The sequence below is a fragment of the Rhea pennata genome, chromosome 10, assembly GCF_028389875.1.
Source record: "Rhea pennata isolate bPtePen1 chromosome 10, bPtePen1.pri, whole genome shotgun sequence".
Classification (NCBI taxonomy): Eukaryota; Metazoa; Chordata; class Aves; order Rheiformes; family Rheidae; genus Rhea; species Rhea pennata.
The window spans coordinates 23,674,505-23,698,584 of record NC_084672.1 but is presented as its reverse complement, the minus strand read 5'-3'; the positions used below and the strand labels follow the sequence as shown (position 1 = coordinate 23,698,584).

The window sequence follows — 24,080 nt, the reverse complement described above, 5'->3', positions numbered from 1 at the left end:
GGATGCCTGTGGCACACAACTCAAGCGTGAGGCAACGCTCAGATCTGCAGGACTTGCTGCCTTCTCAGCACTACTGCACCCAATTCGTCCTCCACCCTGGGACGAACGCTGCTGCTCAATGCTGACCAAGGAAATGCAAGATTTGCTTCATTTTACCTCTTCATCTTTCAATATCACGCTTTGGAGACCTTTCTCCAGTAGCGCAGAAACGTCTATGCTCAGGACCAGTGTGACCTGATTGGCACCGGACCATGTGGGCCCCAGAGAAGAAAGGCAAATAAGACAGCACCTTCTCAGCATATTTTACTGTGCCTGGGGCGCGTTCCAAAAGCCCCTGAGCCAGCGTGCATGCAAAACGGCACCGGGGATTGCTGAGCACAGGGACGGCAGCACAGCTCCAATTCTGATCTTATCCGCCTCCGAGTCCTTGGCACCGCAGGACGTGAGCGGGAGGGCAGACGTGCTGTGGGCCGAAACTGCTGCTGCCCGTTAACCTACTTGTGCCGAAGATGGCCCTTCCTCATCCATCGCACCCGCGCTGTTGCGCTGCCGCCCCGGCGCAGGGTAGGTGCTGCTGCGGGGAGCTCGAGCCACTTGCAGAGCCCCACGGCTCTGCATTTAGTCTGCGTCTAAATGCATCCGAGGTAGCAGCGCTAGCAGGGAAAGACAGCAGAAATCGGGGAGAAACAGGAAGGGATGAGTCAAGGAAAGCAAAAAGGAGGGAAGCACAGAACGGGGGAAGAAAGGGAAACTTTGAAGCTACGAGGGAGAGAGGGGCAATGCAAAAAGACATGAGAGGAAGGGCAGAGTCGACCGAGGCAAGATTCTAGACTAAGGCAAGAGCTCTGCTACGACCAGGCGGCCTCGCCGGCCAAAAGCTGGGACGTCCAGCGCCGGGGCTGTTGCCCCGCTGCGAGAAGGAGCTGCATGTAGAGCAGCCTGCGGCCCCGTGTCTGTGCCGTCCGGCACAAATTCCTACTCCTCGGTGTACAGCGGGGACCTGAGGGAGAAACAGTCAGTCGGAGGAGAGGCACCTGCACGGGGACAAGACGGGCAACGTCACGGACAATGGCCGGTGGCACGGGGCTGGAATGAGCGGAGGTCACACACAATGGAGGGATGCGGCGGGCACAGAGCGCGATGCAGTTAATACATACCGGGATTGAATTGCGGGTTATGCTCATAAATCTAACTGCAATTAGTACAGGTTTCTGGATTAGAGAGGACATGAAAAGGAAAGCAGAAGGTTAGAGTGCACATGCCATCGCCCCTTCCAAAGAACCGTTCTCCTTTGCCGTCATCTCTTGCCGCGACCGCTTGCTGCTGCCTCAGCGCCAAGGCACGGCTGAGCCCCAAGCTTGGCAAAGTAACTCCAGAAGCTTGGATTAAGCGTTGCCTGCAGTCCCCAAAGCGGGCCCACCCGGCCCAACATGCCACGCGGGCAACAGCGGGCCTTTCCGAACGAAGAGGCCGCCCTGCTCCTTAGTGGAACGGGCCGGGGCTGACGGCGCTGGGAGCAGTCGAGCCCTTTTCCGCAAGCCGGCAAGCCAAACGCAGCGTACGCCCGCAGCCCGTTTGCGTGCTGGGCTCGCGGCAGGGGAGTGCCCAGCCCCAACGCCGCCTCTCGTTCGCCAGCCCCCATCCCCGGAAGCATGGCAGCTCAATGAGATGGTTCGGGGCTCCCCCAAAGGCAGTGCGGCAGGGAGGTGACCCTTTTTGGGCAGAGTGCTGCAGGTTACAGATGGAGCTGCTCATAAGTGGGGCAGAAAAGTGTTAGTTCAACCCGGGGCCAATTTGCTCAGATTTGCAAAATAAAGCCCAGAACTGTAAATACGAGCCTCTAAGCTCCAGTGACTACGTTTCTACAGTGCCTCGTCTGACTCCTGAGAGACCACTGCCATCTCCTTTGTTGGACTCTGCTTTTTCGTAATTCTCTGAAAACGCAGGGAGCCGTCACAGGGCTGAGGATCAGGCTCTGTGTTGTCCTGGGTAAGGTGGTTTGGGAGGTGCAAAGGTTAGGGAGGCTGAAATAAGCAGGAGAGGATGAGGCAGGATTACTCTGAGTGAAAGGAGAGGACAGGAGAGAACAGAGGTGGCTGGTCAGAGCCAAAGAGTGGTCTGACCTTCCCTGCAGGAAGACACACGTCCTCCTCGGTCCCAACAGACGCGCTGAACACGTGCAGCCATTCCACAAAAACACCATGGGAATACTTGATTCTCCTCTGCTGCAAATCCTCTTGTAAAAGGGGACATGACACTAATCTACAAGGATGAAGAAAACCCCCGTAGAACAGCAGGAAGAGCTGATCCACGCTCTCCTGACAGGGGCAGCACAACACCACCAAGTTGCGACGCTGTCCAGCAACTTACCATTGATCTGCGGATCAAAGACAGCCGGCTCTTTGCTTTGTTCTCAGCAAACTCCAGGCTGTTGATGTCCTTGAGACGAGCCTTGTATTTGTTCATCTGCTCTATGACGATTAATTCTACGCAACTGAGGGGAGGAAAAAAAGAAAAAAGACAAAATTGGAGTTGAAAACAATTTGATTTTTATCTGAGCTGTCCCCATCCATGCCAGAGATGAAAGACAGGGAGGGAGAGAATTCTTCCAGCTTGGAAGGTCCTGCTCTGGAGGCTGGAAACCAAAAGCTAGTGCAAATTCCCTAAAAGGAGTGGTAATGGACTGAGGAACTCAGACTGGAGAACTGAGGCTGAAGACCCCCAAGGATTACAGCAGACACTCCTCCTCTGGAAAGGGAGACATGGACAAGGAGTGGGAAGCACGAACTGAAAGGCAGGTTGGTTCTGAAGCATACGTACACATTCCCTGATTTGTTTGCACTCAGCTGAGACAGTCACACAGCAACAACCTCATTTAGGTGTCTCCATTGGCTTTTTAATACTATCAGGATTGTGTTTGGGGAAAAAAAAATCCTCTTAAGGTAATAAAATTAGAGGATGTGCTGTAGCTGAAGTCTAAGAGAGGTTACAGGAGAAATCTCTCGCAATGACTAGTTTAGAAGATTGAGTCACACTAACTCAACACAGGAATATGGAATATTTTTGGCATTTAAGGCCAAAAAGGACCTCTGTGAGCAAGTCTCATCTCCTGCATCATAACGAGCACAGAAGGGCTCCATGTGATTCTCGCATACAAATGTACAGTACTAATGTGGCTCCTACTGTGTGGGTCTCCAAGCACTTTTGGGTCTTCAACAACTTTAACACATCTCTTGGAGGCAATCTCTTACAAGACACCAGTATAGCATCCCTTCCTGGATGATCTCCTACCACAATTCATCTTAGCTGTCTCAATTATCCACTTTTTAATCCATTTAGTATGTGCCAGACTGAATCTGTGTTAAATGCTTTCCTCTTTCTTTGTAAAATGTTTGGGATTGTATCAAATACCTTAAAGAAATCTAAGTATGCAATATTAATGTTGCTAACCACCAATGAAGCACATCATCTCCTCAAAACCCCAAATTAAGTAACAATAAGGATCTATTTTCCATAAATGGGACTAATTGTAAAGCTACATCAGCAGAAGCTCCACGATCTCCTGCTAAGATCTGCCGGACACAAGGGGTGCCAAAACCTTGTAATCAAACTCTGGAGTGCAAGCTGCTCTGCTCATGTAGATTCTCAGTCACTTCACAATCCTTGTTTAACAACCTCTCAAGAACTGAGGGAATATGAAATACTTCATTAAGACCCACTTAATATGCAAAACAGGACAATGTTTTCATGCTAAATATATTAAAGCTCCCTTTGCTGGAGCCGTTTGACCAGACTAACGGTTAGCGACATTTTGTGAGAACAAGGAACTAGATTATTTCACGACAACACCATGTTCTTACGTGGTTGTTTTGCTGATGTCCTGAACGCTCTGCAGCGGGTCTGTCGTATCAGGACAGCGGAGGATACAAGGAGCAAACACAATCGCCAAGGCATTAGCCGACATTCGATTGGTCTCTTCCTGGAGGGCAATCCTAGAAGCAAAATAAATATAGAGATAAGAAAGATTAACAAAGAACGCAGTTTCAATTCACTTCCCTCTGGGAGAGAAAAGCTCTGGAAACCTCGCAGGGTTCCAGCGAGGAAGCGGCTGCCCCTTGTGAGCCCAAGCGCCTGCGGTTGGCCCCTGGCGAGGAAGAGCGCCGGCAGTCCCGGGAAGGCTGGCTCCGGCCGGCCATACCTCACGAGATGGAAGATGAGGCGCTCCAGCGTGCTGAGATGGGTGCGGGACAGCTGGTCGATGACCGAATACACTCCCCGGACAGTCTCTTTTCTCTCCTGAAGGCCTGGAGAAAACACACCGCTGCCGTCAGAGTTTCTGCCGAGTCCCCTCTGCCACCGCAGCTTTGCGGAGGCAGCTCTTCATGACGAGTAAAGCGCAGCCAGGCACACGGCTAACATGTACGGACTAAGAAAGCAGCTCTTCTCCCTCGCACACTTCTGCAAACACGCTCTGACTGTCCTCCTCACACTTGGCATACTCACAGACACTACTAAACACAATGATTTTTTTTAAAGGCTCATCAACTACAGCTGGCAGCTGAAAAATACCCTCAGGACACAATTAAAAAAAAAATCATATTTATACCCGTTCCTTGCATTGAAAGCAAGAATTATGTTCTTAATACTTCTGCTTAGAAGAGAAATCATCTGGCTGCCTGTTAGGGCTGAAACCTCTGCTGAACTGGGATGGAAACGTGTGCCACCAGATGCACGTTGCTCTGCGTAACATGGTCTGCATGATGCTTTGCATAACAACGGTGGCCAAAAATTTTATGTGGCTCCCGGGGAGCTAGGCAAATAAGATGGGGCAAAATCAGCTGAGCTGGCTCCAACTGTTAAATAAGGAGAGAGGTGCTCAGAGTAGCCATAACCTCCCTCAGCCAAGGACTTCAACAGCAAAGGACGTTCCTTACCCATAGCTCGCAGAAACTCCTCGTACAGTTCGAAGGTCATGAGAGGGTTGGGTAAATCTCTGAGCCACTGCTTGAACACACTGGCAATGACGTGAATGTTGTAGTCGTCTAAATTCACGTTGTCGATGTCTGCTCGTCAGGGTTTCGCAGCAGGATGAGGAGAAAGGAAGCAAAACAACCAAAACCATGTGATCAACACAAGACTGCAACTGAAGCCAGCGTATGTACAAAATACTCCTCTAAAATAGAAAAATGTTGAAGTGACGCCCCAAAAATCACATTGCATTCAGGTGCAGGAAGTCTGGCATCTGATTTCAGCTTCACACTTTAAAATCTTGGTCACTACAAGCAGCACGTTTCCCAGGCCAAGTGGCTTTATGTGGGAATTGAGATTTTTTGTTTTTTTTTTTTTTGCTAGTATCAGTTTGAGGAGTAGTTAGTTGAGTAGAGCTCATTTCTTTTGCCCCATTGAACCCTTCTGAGCTCCTTACAGCAAACCTAGCTGCTGTGCAGATTTTGTCCCCATCTGTTTTGGTTTTATTTTTATTTTTTCTTTCTTTACCTGTATCGAGCCCTTGCCGCAGCTCCTTAATCTTGTTGGTGGACCCCGATTTTCTGTAGATGCCCTCTGTGTACAGCCCATGCATTTCAATGTAGTTGATAAGCTTCTCTACCAGCACCGGCACCGCTCGCTCTTCACTGGTCAGCCGTGAGAGCTCCACGCCAAACTGCCGAGACGAAAGCTCAGGATCGTACTGATGGGGGAAAAAAAAAGAAATGGAAAGGGCAAGATTGCTTGAAATTCCTTAAAAAGGGCTGAAAGCAACTCTGGCCCAGCACTGCACCATGCTCGGAGCAGTCTGCCATTCAAACTGCAGAGTGTTTCAGCTGACCCAGGTTATCTGCAAGTCAAGCTAATAAAACCATAAGCAGAGGAAGCCAAGATAGCCCTGAAGGCTTAACCTCAGCTTGACATTTTGCAGGGCTGTCACCACATCCACTCCATGCCAACAGCAACCCAAACGAGCACAGTCCAGACTTGCTACTGAGCTGTGTCAGAAAAGCAGTCTCCAGGCATGTGTCAAGTCGTGAAAGTTCAGGTTTTCTTTAACCAAAGCACTGTGTTTACAGTATTCTCAGCCCTGGAGAGCCAATGCAGCCAGGCAACAAGGCTGAGGGTGCTACTACACCTCCCACCGCTCTGCCACAGTCACCAGAAACGTTTTCAATGCCTGAAGATGATGCATGAAACAGAATGGGTAAACTTGAGTCTCAGGTACCTAGATCAACTCGTGGCATTGGCAGCTACAAAAGATCTGTTGAAAACACAGTGCCAAAAGAAGAGCAAGGAAGAAAAAGAAATCTGCATCCACCAGGAAAGCCCTTTCGCTGATTGTAAATGCTCACTGGAGATTTGACATTCAGCGAATTTGAAATGCACTGCTCAGCCCCAGCTAAGGGGTCCTGGAGCAGCCCTTATACCATTCCAGGAATGAGCAAGGTGGTGGTGGACAAGCAACAGGTCAAAGCTCTGCTTATGAGCATTCTTCCATCTTGTGTCTCTCATTCAAGGTCATCCTTTCACCAAAGGAAACTATATCACCACGAAAGATCTAGCAAGATTTTCATACTGCTTAGTGCTCTATGCAAAAAACACACTGGGAAGCAGCTTTGGTAACTTCTGGTTACAGCTGTTAGTTCAAATTCATGATCTACTGTTCAACCATCTCTTAACCGTTTAGTGCAGGACCTGTTTGGCTGCAAAAACTATCATCAAATACAATGCCACAAAAATTGCATGTTGTTTCACTCAAATAAACAGAGGCCACAGATACTGGCATCAAGGCACTCAGAAAGGTGAGGGTGAAGGCAATTCTGCAGCCACCAAGATGAGGTTGGTGTTCTCTCAACCCACCAGAAATCTGAAGAAACAGATCCGTTCGGAGACAAAGTTAAAAAGTAGGTACAACATTGACTGTAGCCTGAAAATAAAGATCTTCCTAAAGCATAACACAGTCTGCAGCACTCTGCCTCTCAGAACAACCCTAAAAACATTCATCCATCAAATACAGACAAGCCAAAACCTTCCTACAGAAGGACCTCAAACCGCCCGTGTGGAAAGCTCATGTGGAGAAGCCATAAATTCATTTCCTTGTTTACAGCACAACAACTTTTCTTGTGTGGAAAAACTCCAAAGAATAAGAATGCGCTGAGCATCTCCAAGCAACTATTTAGAGTTGTATTTGGTTTTAGTTTTCATTTCTCATGGAGGGTAACAAAAAAAGGATCAAAAGATCAACAAAGAAATACACCAATATCTCTTTCTTGACATTTAATTAATGAATCTACATCAGGTAATTATTCTATTCCAGCAAAACGTTCCCTGGCCTGAATTCCCTTCCTGTTTCTTATATTGCTGGATGTGCGTCATTGAACAGCAGCCAAGGCGGCAGGCTTAGACTGCAGACCCAAGATCATTAGGACAAACTTCTTGTTTTCCTACACAGATAGCGGCATTTAATAAAGCCCTAAGGTCTCCTCCCCGCGAACAGGAAGCACAGTTGTTTAGGTCTCAAATCACACACGCAAAACGTTTAAAAGTACGTGAAGCAAGACGATGTTCTTTGAAAAAAAAAATCAGACAGCTCGTGAAATGTTTCATGTTTGTAGAGCAAAAACTCAAGAAAACCCATTCCCAACTACTTTGCAAAGATGCAATAGGTAGACTGTCAGGAAAGGAAAAAGCACTGTAGAAATATTGTCAGAGCAAGCATATTCAAATATCCAAAAGAGAGGACAGATCATCTGTTGGGAAAAATATAATCATGTGGCTTTATAGGAGCTGTACACCCAAGATACCTCCTGGGGAGCCGATAAAGTTTTATGCACATTATTATCCTGGCTGCAGAATGCTTTTTTGAGCAAAAGCAGCACAAAATAAATGACTGGAAGAAAAAAAAAAGCTGGATGATTCACTGTTACCTAGGACAACCTGCTGCATTCATTCACTGTCATCTATATGCTTAAAACTGGCAAACAATTCTTAATTCACCTCTAATGAGCACTGCTGAGTCCTCTCGCACCCTTCGCCCACTCTCACTCTGCTGCCACCCACCCAGCCGTGCTGTCGCCTCTGTTTGAGGTGATCGGAGACCAGCAGGGTTAAGAGGAGCCGCCATCGTTTTTGCAAGCGAGGGCGGGAACAGAGGCTCTGGGCTCGCAAAACCCTAGGACTGAACATGCCGCAGTGGACTCTACTCCTGGCGGCGAGTTGCAAGAATGCCACAGAAGTGTGCGGATTCCTTTCGCCTCTAAAAAAACCATAAAAACCCCATAGGAGCCAAAAAAGCTGCAGTAACGCAGATCATCGAACTGCATGACATGCCGTGGGCACCCTAAGTTCTCCACACGGCACAGATGCTGATCAAAAACGTTACCTTCTGACAACAGCCGTATTTAACTTTGAAGTCCTTGGAACTATAAAATGAGGTTATAGCTCCGTTCAATGTAGTTGTAAGGCAGGAAACATCAGTGCAATAGGTACCACGCGACAAGGCAGATATACATCAATGCGTCACTGTGTTACGACCAAAATACATGTAATCACAGAAGTGTTGGTTGGAAGAGACTTCTGGAGGTCTCTACTCCAACCGCCCGCTTGAAGGATTATTGCCAGCATTGTATGAATTTGGGTACATGTTCTTTCGGTATATGTTCTTTAAAGGCCTCTGTAAGACTAGGATCACAGTCTGAAAGACAATAAAAGCAAGGAGAGAAACTTACCTTTTTGGAGCACTTGGTCGTGGTTTTAAGACAGCACTTCTTGTGACAAGCATATTTACACACTGTAACAATGAGAAAAGTATTTAGCAATTCAAAACACCAGGCCTCTGCCCAAATGCAAATTAATTTGCTCCTCTCAGGACGAGCAGGTCAAAGGCACATAGAATTTGCATTTATCAGGGGGTAAGCCTATATTAGATCTGCTCAAACAACAGAAGAGTGAACCCTTTAATTTTAAAGGCACCATATATAAGTCTCTGTAACGTTAAAAAAAAAAATCTGACGCATGAACTCAGAAAATAATACATGAGTCACTCTGAGCTATTAGACATGGATATGCTCAAAGAGGATGGAAATAGCACCTAATTTTTACACTTCCTGCATTGGATATGAGCTGTAAATACCAGAAGGTTGGCATTTTCAACTTAATCAAAGAAACACTGGAAAAATCGAAAAAAAATAGATCAACCTCTCCTGGTCCCTCCTCCGTTTTTCCAATCTCCTCAAATGCTCTGAAATCAAATGGTCTAAGCCAAAGGAACGTATCACGGTCGCAAGACCCACAAAAATTGTACAGCCTGGAGCTGCAGGACACATTTGCCACTCCTGCCTCACCAACTCTCCTTATCAGCTATCTGAAAGCACAACTGAAGTGTTACTCAACCAGCGTCTAGCCAAGGGACAAGATTGGTAATGCAAAGCTTCCAAGCACAGAGGCAAACCTACTGTACGGACTGCTGTGTGATGAACTTACTGGTTGACTTCAGAAGCCCTTAAGATGACCCAAAAGCTATCCTCTTGTGAAAAATGCAAGGTGTTTGTGAGTGTGGCATGGTAGGAAACTGTAGCGAATATCTTTCAGCACCTAGAAGCCATCGCTGAGGAAAACGAGCATGCAGAAAGTCAAACAGACCATGCTTACATTTACAAACAGAAGCCCTGTCCATTATCCAGATCAAGGAGGAACAATATTCACAGTAGGTGGGGATGCTGTACTGGGTGGCCTTGAAAATGTGCCCGTTGTGCTCTTCCACCTAGGACAAAACGCAAGGGGTGGGAGTCAGCGGTGAGTAAAAGGAGCACAGCCTGCTGCAAAATAGGTTGATGAACAAGGCCAGCTTTCTGACAGCCTCCTTTCTTGGCAACGTGGGCTTTTATTTAGAGCAAATTTGCTACATGCATTTCCTTTTCAGACCGATTACCAGCCCAGACGGGTGTTTAGTCCAAACCTGTCCTCACTGACAGCAGCCAGTAGTGGAGGCTTAGAGAAAAAGTGTAAGAACTAAAGTGCTCCTTCCCCTCATTTTCCCTCCCACTATCTGGCAATCTGATTTAAACACTGTCAAAAGCAAACACGTGCAGCCAGACCATCACGTTCAAAGCCACGAAGGCATCAGCATACAGAGCGTGTTTTTAGGGAATAACCGCTAACTTAGAGCCCGTCATTTTGGATACGGCTGTTCACAAGCAAAGCAAACCATCTTGCCCGTGTTTGTTGCATGTTCTTTCGTGGCTGCATGTTCATGGTGCAGCATTCAGATCTCACCATCAGACAGATTATTAGCAAGTCTCTTATCAGTTTAATTCTGGCCACAAGGACATTCATTAACACACATGCCTGAAGTGTTCAACTCACCACATCTGCTTCTTTTTTTCTTCTCTTTTTTCTCTCTGTTTTTGGCACCTAATATTAAACGGAGATATAAAGTGTATTTATGAACAATTTCAACAGGCAAGACCCACAGAGGACTCATACCTAACCTTCTTTTTTCTCCTTCCATCCCCACCTGTAGCCTCAGGACAATCACTCCAGAGAGCACCGAGGACAGGAAGAAGCTGTCCAGACACCAGTGGAGATCAGCCTCCTCCCATAGAGGTGTTGGCTCTGGTCCCAGCAAGCCCTGCAACTTCAGCGTTGGGCAGCCCAGGTCATACCTGCCACAGATTGGTCGCTTCTCCTCAAATTTGTCTAGCTCTCAAGGATATCTGCATCTTTTGACTAGCAGCCATAGCTAAAATAGCAGTCAAAGCTAAAATAGCGTAAGCTTGGCTTCTATGCCTATCAAACATCTCATTTTCAAAAATCCCTAGGGCAACAGTCACAATCTTCATCTCTGAGCTGGCATTAACTGTTGGTCTGGCTCCAAGCCCAGCTTCAGTGGCCTAAAGCTCTCTGATCTCAGGCAAGATGCCAAAGGAGTACCTGGCACAGCACTGTAGCTGGAGCTGATGATCAGCTGATCCCAAGATTACCGACCTAGAGAGCTAGAGGATGGGGTATTTGCTCTCCCCCGTGGTACAATAAACACTGTCTTCTAAGCCTAGCCTAAGATCCAGTGGTTGTTCTTGCAGAAAATATGGAGAAGAAAGTGAGGAGCTCCTGTTTGTGAAAGGCAGTATAGGCACACTGCCAGGTCTGACTGCTCTAATGACTACCTTGACCCTGAGGACAGTCACTGCCCAGCTTTGTCCCCTTCTCCTGCAACCAAACCTGATACGGCAGGACACCCTCCTCGAGGAAGTAGTCAAGAGACTAGGAAAAAAATATGCATCTCTTATAAAGGCAATATGCTGATTGGACAAGGCATCTGAACATGCTCTCAGAGTCCTAAACAACTGCTTTTTCTCATCCCTCAAACATGTGAGGAAGAAAGATCACCAGGAAGAGCCTTTCCAACTGTCCGGTGTTGCTGTTTTGCCCTGGAGACACTCTCCACACATTGGCAGTGGTCTAGGGCCCTGCTCAGCCCAGAAATGAACTCAGGTTTGCTAAGCCCACAACCAGGGAATCATGCCTCATGTGCCGGCATATGCTGTCCACCTCGATCCTTAGGACGTGTTGAGCACAGGTGACTCTCTCTCTACAACTCAGTGCTCAGTTTTTTTCCCCTCCAAAGTCTCTCATAAAGTCACAAGCCATGTCCATGCAGACATGCTCGGTGCGGAGAACCACACAAGCACCTGAAAGTCGCATTTGAACTTCATCCCCGAAGTCTCCCCTACCGCTTTCTAAGTGCTTCCACCCAAGAGTTGCTACAGTCTGTAGATGAACTCACCTCTGCATCATGATTGCTGAAAGAAGTGCTGCCAGGACAGCTTCAGCAAGGGGATCCTCAGCGAATCCCACAGAGGCTCTCGGCAAGACAGCCCAGGGCCATATCGCATCAGTGACCCCCTTGCTAGATGAGTGAGGGAGCAAGAAGAGTTGCCTGGACAAAGCACTAGCAGCCCCACTAAGCGAAATGATGTAACCTCTTTTTGGTGGTCAGGGACTAAGCAGAAGAGAAGACAGTAGTCTCCACAGTTCATGCACGTCTACGCAGAACACCACTCTGCAGAAAGACAGTTTACAAATCTTCAGTGGGCTAAGAAAAAAGTGACAATTACCTTCACTGCAGTGTAGTCCAGGGGCTTGTACTCTATCATATATTCATCCAGAAAGACTTTGAAGGTATTGACCCAGACTTTAACTGGAGACTCACTCCAGTCTCTTTGTTCAAGCCTCATGGTCTTCTCCAAAATCTGCTCAAACAAGGCATACAGGTCCTTATACCGGATGCTTTTCCCATCATCCACCTTTAAACAAATAGAAGCAAAAAGAAAACAGATTTTTATAAATACCAGATTGCCCTTTCTGGTCTGAACAACTGTTTTAGCACGACTGGCCAAAGTCCAATCGCTTTGGAAAAGCACAAGTATGATTTAAAGGAGGAAAAAGGAATCATCTAATACAGAGCTGTTTCACAACCATTGTCAGGGAGCTTCTTTGTATATGGAGCAGTGGGACACAAATCTGGAGAGCTGCCACCAGCTACATTAAATGTCAGCTTGCGTAACATCATAGAGGGAACTTTTCATACAATCTTGGCACTAACATGGTCTGGCTCAGTGATCGCTGTGAAGATTCAGAAGTGGCAGAAAAGCACAGCTCAATATTTCTCAGAAGTCCCAACCCCCAAATCTAGCAAAAAGCTTTCCAGATGCTTTGGGTGACAAATAGGAGTTTACTAATTCACTGTCATCTCCCACTGGACTGGGAGCAAGCTGTAAGTAGGAGACTAGAAACCTCCACTCCAAGCATGCTGCTGAGGGCTGGCTAATGAGGAAGCGTTAGTCTGAAATTACGCTATGAAACTGAATACAGAGGAGGAGCACCTTTCATTTGGGCTAAGCAGACCAGGAATGAAAGGGCTGGCACCTTCGTAGCACTACAAGAACTCAGCGCACCTCATTTCTTCTGAATGATGAAGGTCCCATTTGCTCTGCTGTCACTTACCGCTAATGCTGAGGAGTAAAAGCTGAAGATGTTTTGCCGGAATTCCTTCAGTGCTTTTTTGAACACGACATCCACCAAAGTGTCCTTCTTACTGTCCTCGTTATCCAGTTCGTTCATCTGGGAAACCAAAGCGTTTTATACACTAATACGACTTGTGTTGAGACAGAGCACTGTAAAAGGTTGGTGTCATCTGTGAACTCAAGCAGAGTAGTCTCCACTGCATTATTACAAGGCAGTTTCTACTGTGTGCAAACTTAGCACTTCGAAACTTGAGCACTGCCCTGGAGTCTTCCTTTCCTAGCCTCCTGGGTCACTTGGTTGTGACTGGGCGCAGCTCAGAGCAATGCAAGTACTAAAGCTGCTGTGTCAGTGCAAAACGACTGTGTTACACGCACCCAGCATGCCCACCTTTCCTCCTGCTCCTGCCCTGGTGCGTGATGCCATGCTACACACGCTTGGCAGTCTGATGACTGTAACCAAAGCTTTCCCCTATAGCTAGATTATTAATATTGCTATTGCTGCCCATAAAAAAAGAAAATAAAATACTGCTTTGCTCCCTCTGTCTGCTCTTTGTCATCTCTCACGATTTAGCTGGAGTGGTAATGACAGGCTTTACCTTTTTCAGGAGAAACTCGTCCATGCTTTTCAAGTCGCTAGCGCTGGTTATGATCTGCAGCGAGTCGTTCTGCCACTGCACGGGCTCCAGAGCCACATTGCTGATCTTGACACTGCGCTTGCGCTTCACTTTGGGAGACGGCTCTTTGTTCTCCTTAAATTCTTTCCGGTAGAGTCCCGACAGCTCTGGACTCCGCGGGGGTGTCAGATGGTGAGGACCCAACTCTACAGCTGATAATTAAGAAGGTGAAGAGATAATGAAGTGGGGGTTAGTTATCTTTTTCTCTGGCTGCTCAGATACGCTGCAGCAACATTTGTTTGCCTCTAACTTCATTAAAGGTCTGCAGTGTGTTTTGTTTCTCAGCATCTCATGCATTACGTGAGATCAAGCTGCAAGCAACAGAAATGTTTTTTTTTTTTTCTCAACTGTCTAAGCTCTAGAAGAGAAGTAGAGGCCTTTTTTCAGTAGCAATCAAAATCTGGTTCTTGATGAAGTCTCCATGAGTGAGGAATCAAGTTTAATCTCTCAGAGCTGTAATGACAGCAACATGTGGCAAAGCAACATGTGGGAGAAAGAGTTCAGTCACTAAAATAAGGAGGCAGGATTCAGAATAAACCTGTAGAGGAGAAAAGGGCTTTATTTATATATTTACAGTGAGATTAAATTTTATTTTCTCCATTGGTTTTTCTCTCTGTCAAAAGGGGAAACATCTGTCAATGGCCAGATGGCTACAGTGGGGATTAGTGACATGGGGATTGTGTCACTGCTGGAAAATGGAATGTGCTACTCAAAAGGCACAGAATCCACTTCTGAGCAGCACACAGCACCTCCTCGCAGGGAGGGAAAGAGTCTGGCCTGTATCCTAAGGAATAAAGTGGTAATTTCTATTCGTAAAACTATTTAAAAATCTGAAAGGAAATGGCATCATTTTTCATTACATTGCATGTACTTTTTTCTGATTTTTTCTTCTGACTTCATCAAGACCAGTTCTGGATCCTGCCCTCTAACCTCCTTACCATCCTTTCAACTTGGTGTCATCTGTGAACTCAAGGAGAATAATCTCCACTCCATCAAGCAAAGCACTGAAAAATTCATTGAGCAACTCTGTGGCCAGACCAGAAAAGACCAACTAGTACCTTCTATCCATTTGTGCAAACTGCACTTTGAATATGGTTTTCTAACTTGCTTTCATACAGCAGTCTCTTCTAGACCATGCATTCATATACGACTGTCTAGTTTACAGATACCCTGACCCTACATATAACTATTTTCCTAAATTCTGCACCTTTACCCAAGTCATTACATATTGGGCTACGCTGTAAAAAGCAGGGTAAAGCTAGCTTTAAAGTAGCTACACCTCTCATCTCTGCTAAGATGGTGAACGTAACTTTTTTGCTCCTTCCGATGCCCTGCAAGCAGCGTGTAAACCTGCCCAGTGCTCAACCTAAACTTACCTTCCCCCAGCTGCAAGCCAGGAATCACCTCTCTGCTCGGTGCTTCTTGCTCTGCGTAAAGCTCGAGCAGCTCAGACTGGGTAGCAAGCTTCTCCCGTGGCATCTTCTTTTCTCCCTGCTTCCCCTTCACCCAGAATCTCATCTTGGCTCGTTGAGGCCTGGAAATAATCCATGGAAAGAGAAACTGCCTTAATTAGGAAAACGTCCTACACAAAATCTCGATCTTCCAGCCCTTTAAAAACAAGAGTTAAATTCACACAACTGCTAGCAAGGAAACCAGGATACTCATCCTCATCAAATACAAGAAACTGCAAGTTTCACCTACAAGAGGTGGTTTGGGATGGGACGTATTCTCATTGCTTCAAAAATTTATTAAAATATGAACAGGACACCTTCTAATTGGGCACGTTCGCAGCCACGTATGAAACATGTCACTGAGAGCTCGTCTGCTGCTGGTTTAGATAGAAAAGTGGGTTTTGGAAACACATGGAATTGGGGCCTGCAGCAGCTCCATCAACACAAAGGAGATCTAGAATGGCACAGGATGGACTCATCTCCCAGTTTCACGAGGTCCAGCCTTACCCCTTACCTCCCATCCGGAGCCAGGTTCTTCTGTGCAGCTGCTAGCTTCCCAATCTCACCCTGAGACATGGTTTTATGAAGTTTAGTTTGGCCTTCACCAGATGCAAATCGCTGTACAGTCTGCAACAATTCCGAGAGTGAAACCATTTTAAAAACGAGACAGTTCTTCGGCTGTCAGGTGACATTCTTAGATAAATTTGACATTTCATCTATTATGTCTGAAAAGCACGTCCTGATTTCTGTCTGCCTACCAATGAAAAACTAAGGTCCTGTGCAGCTTTTTCAATCAGAGGAGTACTTTACCAAACCTTACTGAACTTCCACCTCCAAGTCCAACCTTCTCACTCCTTTAGCAACAGAAGATCAAAGCTAGTGCACACCGAGCCACAGGTCCGCATCACCAAGCATGCAAAACTGCTCAGCCAGTTGGATCACTGCCGCGGAGTGAGCAGCCCAACTCTCCGTTTAAGAGCAGTGATGTTACCCATGATAAATTAATCATCCGCGGCGTTTCTAGCAGCAAAGAAGCTCTCAATAACGTGGCACCCTCAACCATATCCATGCATCCTCGCAGAACCTGCCTCTCCTTAAGCCATTTTGTAGACTTTGCAGGAAAAAAAAGAAAAGAATAAAACTCCTAAGCGTTTCTGCTAAGGACTAGCTAAAACGATTCCTTTAGAAATAAGGTATGAAGCAGCTTCAGTACAAAGGATCTCTGCTTTCCATCACCATTTAAAATGCCCTGGGATGATTTTTAAGAGTGAGATGAATTCACAATCAATTAAATGTAATAGCATCCCATGGACGATGTTACATATGCCACTTTGAAAATGCATTTCTAAATTATTTCATTCTATTCGATGGTAGGTTTTGCACTATTACGTTGCATGCTATGGGAGATGATGCAAGAGACGGTGTTTTCTTCCCTCTCTGGAGCATTAGGAGAGATCGGCTGCTTTCATAACATTATGCTTTAATGACTCATAGCCATTATCCGAAGAAAACGTCCCGAGAGGCACTTAACATGGAGATGTTACCTTAGTCCTAATCTCCTCACGTACTTGCAAAGTCTCCACCACTGCATTAAGTGAACAATAGTATTTATCTTGGGAGATATTACTAAAATTGCTCTAGTTTGTTAGCTTGTAGGAAGAAAGCTATGGATTTTGTCTTCTTCTTTTTTTTTTTTTTTTAATTCTGAAAAGTCCTGTTGGTATTTGGAAAAGGACTGTCACTGCGTCAGAGCAGAGGGGAGATCTTATTCCCCCCCACCGAAGCTGGAGGACAAGCTGAAGGTGGTGAGCTCAGCTGTCCTGTTCCTACTAGCCCCGATGAACTCGGTGACTTTGGTGGCATGATCGTCAAAAAAAAGCTACGGGCATTTCCGTCAGTAGGGCAGCACAAAAATAAAAAACGTTCTTGCCCTATGGGGGAAAAAAAAAAACCTAGAAAGTGTTGTTCCCAAACAAGATGAGCGCTAAAAGGCAACACAGCATTTTCCAAAGAGTGCCATTCTTTCCTTTTCTATTTGACCCATTTATCTAAATGCCTCAACTGAATGGGCATTTTAAACAAGCCCTTTTAAACAAGAAAAGGGCTTCAAACAAAATTCTACAAAATATGGGCTCCAAGGTAGTTGCATTTACCACTTAAATGCTCTCCTTCTCCTTCTTCTTCTTCTTCTTTTTTTTTTTTTTTTTTTTTTTTTCACATTTTTCAGCCAAGTACTAACTTCCCTACCAGCCGGGAGATGGCAGCACATAAGGCAAAATTGCCGCTGCAGAAAAAAATCACGGAAGGATTTGTCGTCCCTGTAGTTCTTGCAATTAAGTGATGGTCACACATAAATTGCACGTGGACACAGGAGGGAAAAAAAAATAAATCCAAAAAGCAAACCAAGAAAGAGGTTTGCATTCAGTCCACATGCACTACTTCCTTTTAAAATAAGTGACCCATTTACCTCCATGGATAACGTTTTGCTCTTAAGTAACTTCACCCTTTCAATCACTTTCAGTGCTCTGCTGGCTAATAATACCAAATTTCAGAGGGGAATTTAATTTCTTTTTCCTCTTCGGAGCAGCTCACAGCGTACCGGCATGCACCGACTCCGGCAGGCTGATGGAGGGAGCTCCAAGAGCACCGTAAACGTCGCTCTACGGGACACCCGCACTGTTTTGCACGTCGCAGCTAGTCCACAAGCAGGTTGGGTTTTTAAACCAAAACGTGTACAAATCCTGCTCTTCCCCAAAGGCAGGCAGCTGTGAGCCAAGACCCAAAGCTGACACAACCTGGGATAATGAAAAAGCTCACGATAACCGGACGACAGCTACCGCAAGCAGCAAAGTGCTTCAACAGAGCGGTGTCACGGGCCTTGATCAGCGAGCCGGCCCGTTTTCCTGCAGGTACCTTCCCACGCGAGACGTGGGAACGCAGTCCTCGATAGAAAGGAGGGGAAAAACTAGTTCTAACTAGTTTTGTTAAAACTGTTAACTAGTTCTGTTAAAAGGGCCCTTTTATAAGGCAAAACACAGCAGAGGGAGTACTGATGTGCTCAAAGGGCTGTCCGAAACGGGTCCTCTCCTGCGCGTGCGAAGGAAAACGGGGAGAAGGAACTGGGCCGGCAGGAAGCGGCACGTAGCCTCGTCGTTAAGATGACTCCTTAAACCTATTTTTGCTGCCTGCAGGCGGCACCCCCGGGACAGTTCGCGCCTCTCTCTGCTGGTTGTAGGGAGGCCAAACGTGCTCTCAGGCCGCTCTCATCGAAGGATTCGGCCTCCGCCGACAGATCTTGCCTCCCTGCTCCTCCTAACGTTACTACTGCGCGTCTCTGCTCTGCCGCTGTTTCGGATCTACTACAGCGTGACGTTTTCCCTCTGCTATCACTGCAGCCTCTCTAGGTTTTGAGACTAGGGAGTAAAGCTGCTCTGGCAGGGGCGAAAGCCTCCCGCACGCTGCCTTGAAGGGCTTCCTGGCTCTGGAAAGCGGCTCAGGGCAAGAGCTCTCCGTTCGCCGCCGGCTCGCGACCCACGCTTGGGATCGGCCGGTGACAGGTTATGGATAGGCTCAGGCTAGCGCCCCGCCAATTCGCGGCTTTGGTGCCGGGGCTGGAGCAGGACGCAGCACGGCCTCGGTACCCCCGTCCTCTTCTCCGAGCGCTCGCTGCAAGAGCCTCTGCTCCGGGCCACCGGCCACACAAACTCACTGGCTCGCTCGAGGCAGCCCCGGGCGAGGCGGGCAGGCTCGCGCCGCTACAGCTTCACCGGGCAAGGCGGCGCCTGGTCTTTCTTTCACGCGTCCGGCGGCCTTTGGAGCCGCACGCCAAAACCGGCCAGCCAGAGAGGCCTGTGGGGAAGCAGCAGCCGCCGGTGGCGGTGGGAGCAACGCGAGGCAGCTCTCGGCCGAGATGACGGCCGCCCCGCGCGCCGGGGCCGGCCCTCACGGGGACGCGGCGAGACCCACCGAAGCCGCCCAGCGCCGCCCGCGCACACACGGCTGCGAGGCCCCGGCCCGGCGGGCGCGATGCGCGGCGGCGGCCAGCCATCGAAGCCGGCGAGCGGAGCCGCGGCCCGGCTGTTTTCCCCCTGTTCGCTGAGGGCAAAAAAAAAAAGATTTTTACGGCCAAAGAGCTGCTGCTTTGTAAGGGGGTAAAAGCCCCTGGGAAGACAGCACAGTGCCCCGCTCGCAGCACGGCCGGTGAGGCCGCGGCAGGAGGGTCCGGGGAAAAAGGCTGCTGCCGAGCCAAGCCAAGGACTTTACTTCCCCCATTTCCCCCCCCCCAAAACCCACTGTTTCATATCACCACTGTGTTTTATTGCCCATTTTATCCGTTTTTGCATCCTCTCAGATACTGCCTACCAGCGTCACTCCGAATAACTGAGGTCTGAATAACCATGAGAGAGCGCAGCTGAGGATATCGAATCAAAACTAACAGGGGGGAGGTGTGAAATTTATCTCATTTTCTTTGCTGCCTTGGGGTCAATAACGTTTGCTTCGATCTCTGCTATTTGCACAGTTAATCGTGTTCGAAGATGCTAGTGGGACTTTGCTGTGGAGGCGAACGTGGTTAAAAACAACGGGCCGCTGCGCGATACACACCGCAGCGCCCCAGGAAACCTTCGCCAACCGCGGAAGCTGCTCTCGAATCGATGCCGAGAGCATCCCCCGGGCTCAGAGAAACGCAACCGACTTCTCCCTCCGTTCGGTGTTTGCTTCTGCTGCGTTCGCCGCGTTTACCCGTCTACGGCATCCTCGCAAGGGGGAGAAGCAGCAGCAGCAGCGGAGAGATCAGTGCAGCTAAGGTTAGCAAAGAAACGCTCCCGCCGAGCCGCTTGCTCCCTTATTATTTTCTTTTTTTCCACCCCCGACACATTGGAAAATTACCATTTCGGAGTCACTGTAACAGGCCTGCCCGAGCCTGGCTGCAGGCCCTTTCTCAGGAGGAGGAGGTTGGTCAGAGGAGAGAAGGAACTCAAAATTGTCATCGTAATCATCTTCCTCCGTATCCCCCTCCCCATCAGCAAAAGTACCTCTAGTCAAGAAATCGGAGCGCGTCCGCGCCATGCGGGCTTTCTTTTTATGGGTCGGTCTGGCAACCTGCTTGACCAAATGATAAAACAGATAACAAAAACAAAAAAAAATGTTTTAAAAATAAAAAGAGATTCTATGGGTGTTTGGCATCACAGAGTAGGTCAAATAGGGCCTTAAGACATCTCTGAGTAACATTGCATCCCACAGAGAACATCATTACATGTAGCATGGAAAAGACCGGGAAAAACAAAAGCTGAGACAGCACTAAGAAAATGGACAGTAATGGATGTTACGAGGACATATGGTAAACCAAACGAGACAAGACTGCGGTCTACAGTGTTTGCCATCAGGATCGCAAGATCCTTTATTTTTTACTACTGTTTTTTTTAATTAATTTATTTTTTAAACCAAGAGCAACTCTGCACTGCTGTGAATTAATGCAACATGGGCTTTTTTTCCAGTGAAGGTGAGTGTTGCCATACCCTTGATATCCCCCTTCCCCAAATCCCCTGTGTTTAGCAGCACTTGTGCTTCACAATTCTCGTCTCTGAAGCACTGCAGGGCAAACTGGCAGAAAATGGCTTGGTGGGGGGGGGTTCTTTTTTTCCTCCCCCACCCCTGTTCAATTAAAAGAGAAAATGAGAAAGCTGCATCTTACCTCTCCTCTGCCAGACCCAGGAATCTTAAATGGCTTCCTAGCTAGTTCACCTTTGGGAAGGCACTGTGGACTTGCTTCCCTGCTGAAACACAGCAAAACAGAGGCGTTCAAGTTCCTCGGAAAGGCTTTTCCACAGCGTGCAATGATGGAGCACCCGCGGTCAAGAACAAATTGCAATGGGGCGTCACGAGTTGGATTTACAGCCGCCTAGGAATCCGCGGGGTTTGACTTAATGCCGTGGGCCCTGGAGATCTGCATTTCTGCCTGGCAAGTTGCACCCTTCTCTTTGCAGTGCCTACGCGCGGTTATCTTTTAAGTTCTGTATTTGGAAACGTGATCGTCTTCTTGTAGCATGAAAAGTTTTGAGTTACAAATGGAGTAAAAGATAGTAGTTTTTACTATAGTTTTCATTTTCTTGTTTCTTGTTTTGCCCACTAACCAACAGAACGAAGTGCGACAAAAAAAAAAAAAATAAAAAAAGGAGATTATTTTCATATAACCATCTCCAAACCGATTTTCCAGAGCCTCCTGCACGTTTTTACATGAACCCTTTGGGAAGGAGAGTCTCACCTCTTTGCCTCTAACAGAGCATCAAAGGAGTACTCATTACTGATCCTGTTTAGCTTCCCCTTTGCTCGGTTCACTGTTGACCAGTCTTGCTGCAGCATCCAAACCCTGTGCTCCCGAAGGAGCCCGTCATTTAAGCAACGCACCGGTGCAAATGCAGCGGACTGGAATGACTGCTAAGACCATGACGTGTAACTCTACACGCAAGTGATGCACTGCCAGAGGCATGCTCTTATCCCAACCCCTCCTCAAGATAATTGTTGTTTTTCTCCCCAGCAGCGGTAACATCATTTGAGTGTTCATTCCGACTATTCCCGTTCTAACATTAAGAATGGGGATTTTTAGGTTTTTTTCTTTCCCTCCCATCCCCCCGTTCTCTAGTGATAGCTATTCTGACCACCCAAAAATCCTAATAATTTTTTCTTCATCTTTTACCTTGAGAAAGAAATTTAGAATATAGTTTTCATTTATCCTAAATGAACAGTGATATGATCATCTCCGTTTGCTACCAACACCCTTCACCTGCTAATACCTATGATTATCTCTCCTGGTTTACATACACCCATCACATAAGAGAATTAGAAAGAATATTTCCAGCTCCCAAATATTTTCTTCTTCCTCTGATCTGTGCCCATTCATTGTCTGAAGGTCAATAGACCTGACGTTGGTCTTTGTTTCAAGAGGTATTTTGTACAGCTCCCCCAAAATAACACTGACGGGTTTAAGTGAGCAAGGCTATAAAGAAAGCACACCATCTTTTTACTCACTGGAGGCCAAAGGGACTATCTTTTGGCGTGAAGAACATAGCGCTTGCCCTTGTCTCGTCGGTGGCCTGGTTTGGCATTCGGGGCTGCCTCAGGCGCTCCGTCCGAGAAAGGTGGCTGCCCGGGAAATCCCTAGAGTCCAGAGCCAGTTTGGAGTTGGGCCGCTCTGTCCGGGTCGGTTCGAGCACCATTCCGGATTGACCTTCCCTTCGCTCCATGAACATGCTGACAGGTCTGTCCTTCGGGGCGCTATGGGCGGGAGAGTTTCCTCTGTTCCCAACGGTGAGACCTTTAATATCTACTGACAAGGCTGGAGTTATACCTGGAGTGAGGCTGTGCTCCCCTCTGCTCTGGGGATGCAGGATGAGGACAGACTGAGGTCGGCTGTCTGCTCTTTTTGATGGTTTGAGAGAAGGGTCCTTGATTCTGCTTGGCTCAGCCCTCTGCAAAGCCTCCACCCTCCCTTGTTTCTCAAGCTGCTCAAAGGCTTTGCGCTGTCTCTCTAGAATTTCCTTCTGCTGGCGAATCTGCTCCATCATCTCTCTCTCATTTTGCAGCTGAAGCTGCTTCTGCCGTTCTTCCTTCTCCACATTGAGTTTTTCCAATCTCTTGATGACCGAGTCTGGAGAATGGGTCTGTGTTCCAATAGCTGTCCTATGATCTTCTCTCTTGGAAGGAGTCTTTTCCGCTACCTCCCCTCCCAAGATTTTGCCCTGGTCTTGCTTGTCGGACTCAGAGTCCTTCTTGACCTCAGGGAACGTAACTGTTTTCTCTTCTCTTTCAACTGGTTTGTTCCTCAGGTTATTCTCCAGCAACGACTGCTTTACTTTTAAGTTGTCCTGGGGTGGAATGTAAAAGGTCGGTAGATTACTAGAAAGGAAGGTTTCTCTTGGATGCATCTTGTATATCACATTCTGGGGATCACAGACCTCACGTTCCTTAGTAGCGCGGTTATCTGGTATCTCAGAGTCTGAAGGCCTCCTTTTGCAACTGGATAAATTGCTGTTCACATCTGCTGTGCAGAAAGGCTTGCCCTGCAGATGAGCCAGGGGAGTGCTAGGTAAAGAGTCCTGGGTGTCCATGGAAAACGACTGCATGTCCTGCTCATCTAAAACTAAGGAAACAAGTTTACTTGGGGTATCTTCACAGCTTAACATCTCTAAGCTCCCTTGAGAGCTTTCACTCTCTGGGGTTCCCTGAGGGGAATGAAGTGCCTCAGATACAAGCTCTGTGGACCACCGACGCTCTTCTGAAGGTGACAGCCCTCCAGTAGACCGGACCTTAAGCAATTCCAAGCTGAATTTTGCCTGTTCCAATTCACGCATTCTCCGGCTTTCTCTTTTTGCACGAACCACTTTTTTCTGGTTGAGATCCTCCAATGACTTGGGTCTCTCTCTCACAACTACTTCCTCTTCAGTGTCCATGCCACTTTGGCTGCTGGCTCTCTCGTGTCTTTTGTGTAACAAATTTCCAGTACTCTCCAATGAGTCTGTGTGATTCAGCCGATTATTCTCTATCAGAGATTTATGTTCCTCTATAGCTCTCACTCTCTCTTCAAACGAGCCATCCTCCCACTTAGATGGGTCTGAGCCCTTAATTTCCAAAGCATCATTTGCCTCCAGTCCATCCTCTTCTCCAATTGACAGGCCGTTCTCCAGCTGTCTCTCTTTTAATCTCTGCTCTTTCAAAGCTCTGAACCTGCAAGGAAAAAAAAGACAATTCACTGTAACCTTGTGCCCTATCACACTGCTCCAAGGCACTGCACCAGTGGCATCTCATCACCATAGGTCTCACCATCTCATCACCACAGGCCTCTCAGTCAACCCTCCTTGTTGGAGCTCAAGTGCAAGATGACGTGCACACACATTACATATCCAAAGTGAATTTTCAATCTTCTCCTCTTCTGCCATCTCTCCTAA

The 24,080-nt window shown here is 47.4% G+C and overlaps 1 protein-coding gene across 7 annotated transcripts in view; it reads right to left on the bottom strand.

Moving 5' to 3' along the window:
- MYO9A (myosin IXA) overlaps window positions 1-24,080 on the bottom strand; it is a 192,414-nt gene that overhangs the window by 3,507 nt on the left and 164,827 nt on the right. For 6 of the 7 annotated variants that reach the window (XM_062583530.1, XM_062583529.1, XM_062583533.1 and 3 more), the window contains 16 exons: window positions 22,165-23,859; window positions 20,831-20,912; window positions 20,026-20,238; window positions 15,653-15,765; window positions 15,064-15,221; window positions 13,610-13,839; window positions 12,994-13,110; window positions 12,105-12,293; window positions 10,354-10,401; window positions 9,640-9,751; window positions 8,718-8,779; window positions 5,497-5,689; window positions 4,935-5,063; window positions 4,199-4,304; window positions 3,861-3,992; window positions 2,371-2,494 (listed from right to left, as the gene is read on the bottom strand). In XM_062583530.1, the coding sequence (XP_062439514.1) occupies window positions 2,371-2,494; window positions 3,861-3,992; window positions 4,199-4,304; window positions 4,935-5,063; window positions 5,497-5,689; window positions 8,718-8,779; window positions 9,640-9,751; window positions 10,354-10,401; window positions 12,105-12,293; window positions 12,994-13,110; window positions 13,610-13,839; window positions 15,064-15,221; window positions 15,653-15,765; window positions 20,026-20,238; window positions 20,831-20,912; window positions 22,165-23,859 (3,703 nt within the window). The remainder of the gene's footprint in view (window positions 1-2,370; window positions 2,495-3,860; window positions 3,993-4,198; window positions 4,305-4,934; window positions 5,064-5,496; window positions 5,690-8,717; window positions 8,780-9,639; window positions 9,752-10,353; window positions 10,402-12,104; window positions 12,294-12,993; window positions 13,111-13,609; window positions 13,840-15,063; window positions 15,222-15,652; window positions 15,766-20,025; window positions 20,239-20,830; window positions 20,913-22,164; window positions 23,860-24,080) is intronic. The other variant, XM_062583531.1, reaches the window with a different exon arrangement.